This window comes from Cherax quadricarinatus, chromosome 42 (genome assembly GCF_038502225.1).
Source record: "Cherax quadricarinatus isolate ZL_2023a chromosome 42, ASM3850222v1, whole genome shotgun sequence".
Taxonomy (NCBI): Eukaryota; Metazoa; Arthropoda; class Malacostraca; order Decapoda; family Parastacidae; genus Cherax; species Cherax quadricarinatus.
The window spans coordinates 7,556,355-7,565,195 of record NC_091333.1 but is presented as its reverse complement, the minus strand read 5'-3'; the positions used below and the strand labels follow the sequence as shown (position 1 = coordinate 7,565,195).

Below are 8,841 nucleotides of genomic sequence, written 5' to 3'. Positions count from 1 at the left end.
TGGTAATCGAAAATAAATGGTAATATTTTCCAGCTTTTATTCTTGTGTTCCTCATAAATAAACACTAACTACGCAAGATAAGAATAATATATATATATATATATATATATATATATATATATATATATATATATATATATATATATATATATATATATATATATATATATATATATATATAAATATATATTGATTTACCTATATTTTCTAACATTTTATTCCTTGCAGTATAAGCGCAAGAAACGCAGCAGCAGCAGCAGGCGAGATTCCTCCCGCAGGCGGCGAAGGAGACGCGGGCGCCGCAAGCGCAGGTTCCTGGCAAGCAAGGAGGAGCTGGTTCATATTCACAAGTCACCTAATTACTGCGTCCAGAACATCAAGAAGGGCATCCTAGGCACCCACGGCCGCTTCTGTAACAAGACGTCCAATGGTGCTGACTCCTGTGACTTGCTGTGCTGTGGCAGGGGCTACAACACCCAGGTAGGTCAACAGCCAGGTTGGTCAACACCAAGGTAGGTTAACACCCAGGTAGGTCAACACCCAGGTACGTCAACACCCAGGTAGGTCAACATCCAGGTAGGTCAACACCAAGGTACGTCAACACCCAGGTAGGTCAACATCCAGGTAGGTCAACACCAAGGTAGGTCAACACGCAGGTAGGTCAACACCCAGGTAGGTCAACACTCAGGTAGGTCAACACCCAGGTAGGTCAACACCCAGTAAGGTCAACACGCAGGTAGGTCAACACCCAGGTAGGTCAACACCCAGTAAGGTCAACACGCAGGTAGGTCAACACGCAGGTAGGTCAACACACAGGTAGGTCAACACCCAGGTAGGTCAACACACAGGTAGGTCAACACCCAGGTAGGTCAACACACAGGTAGGTCAACACCCAGGTAGGTCAACACACAGGTAGGTCAACACCCAGGTAGGTCAACACACAGGTAGGTCAACACCCAGGTAGGTCAACACCCAGGTAGGTCAACACGCAGGTAGGTCAACACGCAGGTAGGTCAACACGCAGGTAGGTCAACACGCAGGTAGGTCAACACCCAGGTAGGTCAACACGCAGGTAGGTCAACACCCAGGTAGGTCAACACCCAGGTAGGTCAACACCCAGGTAGGTCAACACCCAGGTAGGTCAACACCCAGGTAGGTCAACACCCAGGTAGGTCAACACCAAGGTAGGTCAACACCAAGGTAGGTCAACACCCAGGTAGGTCAACACCCAGGTAGGTCAACACCCAGGTAGGTCAACACCCAGGTAGGTCAACACCCAGTAAGGTCAACACGCAGGTAGGTCAACACGCAGGTAGGTCAACACGCAGGTAGGTCAACACGCAGGTAGGTCAACACCCAGGTAGGTCAACACACAGGTAGGTCAACACCCAGTAAGGTCAACACCCAGTAAAGTCAACACGCAGGTAGGTCAACACGCAGGTAGGTCAACACCCAGGTAGGTCAACACACAGGTAGGTCAACACCCAGTAAGGTCAACACCCAGGTAGGTCAACACACAGGTAAGTCAACACCCAGGTAGGTCAACACACAGGTAAGTCAACACCCAGGTAGGTCAACACACAGGTAAGTCAACACCCAGGTAGGTCAACACCCAGTAAGGTCAACACCCAGTAAAGTCAACACGCAGGTAGGTCAACACGCAGGTAGGTCAACACCCAGGTAGGCCAACACTGACCATCACTCACAACATTATCACTCACAACACTGTTACAACACTGTCGCTCACAACACTTTACAACAACTAGTCACTTCATATCAGTACTACTGTGCCACCACTTCACTGCTCTCTGGTCACTTTGCACTACTGTGCCACCACTTCACTGCTCTCTGGTCACTTTGCTTCACTGTTTATACCACAGGTGCGTCAACCTCGTAGGTTACTATAAATTTCAATCAAGCCACCTGTGCAACAAATGATATAGTCAGTATTATTATATTCATTACAATGCAGTGAACCCATATGGACCAGTGAGATGAATAAGACATGAGTACAACGCCTAGGCATCTTCACTGGGGAGATGTTTCGCCCACCAGTGGCTGTACCAACCCAGTAGATAAAACAATCCTGGAGAATGTGGAAGACAAGTCTACATAAGCAGTAGATGTATAAATAGCCAGACCTGTTCATACTTTCCCTTCGTAGAAATGAATGCAGATGACAATGATATTACGCTCTAGTAATACTAGCATTAAAATTATATTCCTACCAGCAACCAATCTTTGCTTAGAATGGGAGAGTATTGTGGGTTAGCACCAGCAGGGGTCTCAGGAAGATAGTCCTGAGCACCTAGCATCAAGACATCATCCAGAATTAGTAGCAGAATTAGAAGAGATACTGGAATTTACTCTCTAGCTACAAAGTTCAGTCGTGTAGTAAATATATATATATATATATATATATATATATATATATATATATATATATATATATATATATATATATATATATATATACAAAACAACCACTGTGAAAGAGTAGTGAAATTCCAAGCGCTTTCGTGACTACTCACATTGTGTATTCACGAAAGCGCTTGGAATTTCACTACCCTTTCACAGTGGTTGTTTTGCATAATTTAAAATCACCTGTTTACTGTGATCTTATTGCATATATATATATATATATATATATATATATATATATATATATATATATATATATATATATATATATATATATATATATATATATATATATATATATATATATATATATATATATATATATATATATATTTAAACTCGTATCCTGGGATTTTTATTTTTATTCGACTTTAGATGAAAGATTCAGAGAACAGACAAGTTGATAAATTAGAACGTTTCCTCGTTAACGATACACAAGTGTTGCACATGTGTCTAATTTATCATGTATTCGACTAAAAATACCCAGTTGTTGCACATGTGTCTTACTCGCCCATATTGGATATAATATCATGATGATTCATTCTCTTCCCGGGACACCATGACCTTCCTCAGTGTTGTACCTTGTCAGCTTTGATCATACCTCACGACAGATACAATTTTTTTCCAAACCTATAGGAGGGATTTTTGATTCGGCAGTAACAGTCACTGATACACTGAGAGAGATTTCCTTTTCTTTCCCCTGCTCTGGATACTAAAACAATGTCTGGAAATATTACTGACGAGGCAATAAATAATGATTTTTTTTTTCAGGTGGTGAGGTATGTGGAGAGATGCCACTGCAAGTTTGTGTGGTGCTGCCACGTCAAGTGTAAGACTTGTGTCACCAACGTTGACGTTCACACTTGCAAATAGCGGAGGAAGCATTTCATTGTCTGGCCACAGGAGGTCTGATGGGAATTCATAAGAAAATAGTATTATCCTTTATCCTTTAATTCAACTGGAACTTTGACCAAAACACATGAAACGTTATACACACACGCACACATACATACACATACACACACACACACTATCTAACTAGTGTGGATGCTGAACTGAAACAAAAGAGTTTTTTGGAAGTGGAATTAAAAAATTATCCAAGAAAATGCGAAGCAAAGTGTGTTGAGCTGGTATTACGTTTCTTCTTGTGGTGTAAGTGTCTCAGTGTGAAGAATAAGGGAGTCAGTGCAGTTAAAATAATGTTTTTGCATCTGTGTCATGTATTCATCTTTCTTGGTGTCTGGCCTTGTAGTATCATAGTTTAATACGAAACAATGATGAGACATACATGACTAGTTTAGAGTTCCACAATCCTGTGAGGTTAGAAATGACTAATTCTATAAATATATATATATATATATATATATATATATATATATATATATATATATATATATATATATATATACATATACATATATATATATATATATATATATATATATATATATATATATATAAATATATATATATATATATATATATATATATATATATATATATATATATATATATGTATGTATATATACATTAGTAGTAGCCAAACCTAGTTTTTTTTTTTTTTATTCGCCGGTATTCTCCCGGCCCGGGTCTTTTCCAAGTAGTGGTGACCCGGCCTTGGCTCCCTATCTGGGGAGTGTCTCGAGACTTAAGTCTCCCATCGGAGAAGGTACAAGTACCTCCTCATCTTTGGGACCAAGTGTCCCCAGGCCTAGCCACATTCCCCGCCCTCACGGGGCTCGTAGGGAGAAGCTAGGCCTCTGGTCTGCCATCTACCCCGCCTCAAAGGGGCTCGTGGGGATGGCAGTCTTATGAGCTGCAGATGGTAGCAAGCTCAGGCCTCCCCAACCTAGTGGTTGTATAATAATAATAATAATGATACAAGTGCTGGTCTCCAGTCATCATGATGACAGTAGGTTCTTAATCTTGCAAGCAATACGGTACTGAATGTCTTAGATATATATATGTATAGCATTACTGTCTTGGGCTTCTGTTTGTTACTACGTCTGAGTTGACAGTTTGTCAACAATCTACCGAGTATTGTCTATTTCATGCCATCAATCTAACAATGGTGCTTGATATTCAAGTGCATTGCCACATATGTATTTTATAATATATATATATATATATATATATATATATATATATATATATATATATATATATATATATATATATATATATATATATATATATATATATATATATATATATATATATATATATATGTATATATATATATATATATATATATATATATATATATATATATATATATATATATATATATATATATATATATATACATATATATATTGCGTTAATGAGAATGTAAAACGTACTTATCAAACATTTTTAAAATATAATATATCTTTTTTCACAGGCAATGATTTAAGTTGCATTAATGCGATTGACAGTTTGACTTTCCATTTCCCATGAACTAACTTAAAGAAAACAATATACATAGATATATATATATATATATATATATATATATATATATATATATATATATATATATATATATATATATATATATATTATTATTTTATTATCACACTGGCCGATTCCCACCAAGGCAGGGTGGCCCGAAAAAGAAAAACTTTCACCATCATTCACTCCATCACTGTCTTGCCAGAAGGGTGCTTTACACTACAGTTTTTAAACTGCAACATTAACACCCCTCCTTCAGAGTGCAGGCACTGTACTTCCCATCTCCAGGACTCAAGTCCGGCCTGCCGGTTTCCCTGAATCCCTTCATAAATGTTACTTTGCTCACACTCCAACAGCACGTCAAGTATTAAAAACCATTTGTCTCCATTCACTCCTATCAAACACGCTCACACATGCCTGCTGGAAGTCCAAGCCCCTCGCACACAAAACCTCCTTTACCCCCTCCCTCCAACCCTTCCTAGGCCGACCCCTACCCCGCCTTCCTTCCACTACAGACTGATACACTCTTGAAGTCATTCTGTTTCGCTCCATTCTCTCTACATGTCCGAACCACCTCAACAACCCTTCCTCAGCCCTCTGGACAACAGTTTTGGTAATCCCACACCTCCTCCTAACTTCCAAACTACGAATTCTCTGCATTATATTCACACCACACATTGCCCTCAGACACGACATCTCCACTGCCTCCAGCCTTCTCCTCGCTGCAACATTCATCACCCACGCTTCACACCCATATAAGAGCGTTGGTAAAACTATACTCTCATACATTCCCCTCTTTGCCTCCAAGGACAAAGTTCTTTGTCTCCACAGACTCCTAAGTGCACCACTCACTCTTTTTCCCTCATCAATTCTATGATTCACCTCATCTTTCATAGACCCATCCGCTGACACGTCCACTCCCAAATATCTGAATACGTTCACCTCCTCCATACTCTCTCCCTCCAATCTGATATTCAATCTTTCATCACCTAATCTTTTTGTTATCCTCATAACCTTACTCTTTCCTGTATTCACCTTTAATTTTCTTCTTTTGCACACCCTACCAAATTCATCCACCAATCTCTGCAACTTCTCTTCAGAATCTCCCAAGAGCACAGTGTCATCAGCAAAGAGCAGCTGTGACAACTCCCACTTTGTGTGTGATTCTTTATCTTTTAACTCCACGCCTCTTGCCAAGACCCTCGCATTTACTTCTCTTACAACCCCATCTATAAATATATTAAACAACCACGGTGACATCACACATCCTTGTCTAAGGCCTACTTTTACTGGGAAAAAATTTCCCTCTTTCCTACATACTCTAACTTGAGCCTCACTATCCTCGTAAAAACTCTTCACTGCTTTCAGTAACCTACCTCCTACACCATACACTTGCAACATCTGCCACATTGCCCCCCTATCCACCCTGTCATACGCCTTTTCCAAATCCATAAATGCCACAAAGACCTCTTTAGCCTTATCTAAATACTGTTCACTTATATGTTTCACTGTAAACACCTGGTCCACACACCCCCTACCTTTCCTAAAGCCTCCTTGTTCATCTGCTATCCTATTCTCCGTCTTACTCTTAATTCTTTCAATTATAACTCTACCATACACTTTACCAGGTACACTCAACAGACTTATCCCCCTATAATTTTTGCACTCTCTTTTATCCCCTTTGCCTTTATACAAAGGAACTATGCATGCTCTCTGCCAATCCCTAGGTACCTTACCCTCTTCCATACATTTATTAAATAATTGCACCAACCACTCCAAAACTATATCCCCACCTGCTTTTAACATTTCTATCTTTATCCCATCAATTCCGGCTGCCTTGCCCCCTTTCATTTTACCTACTGCCTCACGAACTTCCCCCACACTCACAACTGGCTCTTCCTCACTCCTACAAGATGTTATTCCTCCTTGCCCTATACACGAAATCACAGCTTCCCTATCTTCATCAACATTTAACAATTCCTCAAAATATTCCCTCCATCTTCCCAATACCTCTAACTCTCCATTTAATAACTCTCCTCTCCTATTTTTAACTGACAAATCCATTTGTTCTCTAGGCTTTCTTAACTTGTTAATCTCACTCCAAAACTTTTTCTTATTTTCAACAAAATTTGTTGATAACATCTCACCCACTCTCTCATTTGCTCTCTTTTTACATTGCTTCACCACTCTCTTAACTTCTCTCTTTTTCTCCATATACTCTTCCCTCCTTGCATCACTTCTACTTTGTAAAAACTTCTCATATGCTAACTTTTTCTCCCTTACTACTCTCTTTACATCATCATTCCACCAATCGCTCCTCTTCCCTCCTGCACCCACTTTCCTGAACCACAAACTTCTGCTGAACACTCTAACACTACATTTTTAAACCTACCCCATACCTCTTCGACCCCATTGCCTATGCTCTCATTAGCCCATCTATCCTCCAATAGCTGTTTATATCTTACCCTAACTGCCTCCTCTTTTAGTTTATAAACCTTCACCTCTCTCTTCCCTGATGCTTCTATTCTCCTTGTATCCCATCTACCTTTTACTCTCAGTGTAGCTACAACTAGAAAGTGATCTGATATATCTGTGGCCCCTCTATAAACATGTACATCCTGAAGTCTACTCAACAGTCTTTTATCTACCAATACATAATCCAACAAACTACTGTCATTTCGCCCTACATCATATCGTGTATACTTATTTATCCTCTTTTTCTTAAAATATGTATTACCTATAACTAAACCCCTTTCTATACAAAGTTCAATCAAAGGGCTCCCATTATCATTTACACCTGGCACCCCAAACTTACCTACCACACCCTCTCTAAAAGTTTCTCCTACTTTAGCATTCAAGTCCCCTACCACAATTACTCTCTCACTTGGTTCAAAGGCTCCTATACATTCACTTAACATCTCCCAAAATCTCTCTCTCTCCTCTGCATTCCTCTCTTCTCCAGGTGCATACACGCTTATTATGACCCACTTCTCGCATCCAACCTTTACTTTAATCCACATAATTCTTGAATTTACACATTCATATTCTCTTTTCTCCTTCCATAACTGATCATTTAACATTACTGCTACCCCTTCCTTTGCTCTAACTCTCTCAGATACTCCAGATTTAATCCCATTTATTTCCCCCCACTGAAACTCTCCTACCCCCTTCAGCTTTGTTTCGCTTAGGGCCAGGACATCCAACTTCTTTTCATTCATAACATCAGCAATCATCTGTTTCTTGTCATCCGCACTACATCCACGCACATTTAAGCAACCCAGTTTTATAAAGTTTTTCTTCTTCTCTTTTTTAGTAATTGTATACAGGAGAAGGGGTTACTAGCCCATTGCTCCCGGCATTTTAGTCGCCTCATACGACACGCATGGCTTACGGAGGAAAGATTCTTTTCCACTTCCCCATGGACAATAGAAGAAATAAAAAAGAACAAGAGCTATTTAGAAAAAGGAGGAAAACCTAGATGTATGTATATATATATATGCATGTGCGTGTCTGTGAAGTGTGACCAAAGTGTAAGTAGGAGTAGCAAGATATCCCTGTTATCTTAGCGTGTTTATGAGACAGAAAAAGAAAACCAGCAATCCTACCATCATGCAAAACAGTTACAGGTTTTTGTTTCACAGTCATCTGGCAGGACGGTAGTACTTCCCTGGGTGGTTGCTGTCTACCAACCTACTATATATATATATATATATATATATATACATATATATATATATATATATATATATATATATATATATATAAATATATATATATATATATATATATATATATATATATATATATATATATATAATGTTTTTGAGTAGGGAGTAATTTCAGATTCAAAATGTTTTTATAAGACAAAGAATCTGATGCTGTCAAAGCATAAAAGTAAAAAAAAAAATAGTGGATAGTGGACATTTTTAGACAAAATTATACTTTCAAAGTTACAAAAAAAAATTGAAGGAGTCTGTACCATTTTCC

General features: G+C 38.7%; 1 protein-coding gene across 1 annotated transcript in view; it reads left to right on the top strand.

Moving 5' to 3' along the window:
- Positions 1 to 3,750, top strand: part of LOC128695650 (protein Wnt-16) — a 356,549-nt gene extending 352,799 nt beyond the window's left edge. The window contains exons 6-7 of the mRNA XM_053786403.2: positions 229 to 480; positions 3,193 to 3,750. Of these exons, the coding sequence (XP_053642378.2) occupies positions 229 to 480; positions 3,193 to 3,294 (354 nt within the window). The 3' untranslated portion in view covers positions 3,295 to 3,750. The remainder of the gene's footprint in view (positions 1 to 228; positions 481 to 3,192) is intronic.
- The last annotated feature ends 5,091 nt before the right edge of the window (positions 3,751 to 8,841 follow it).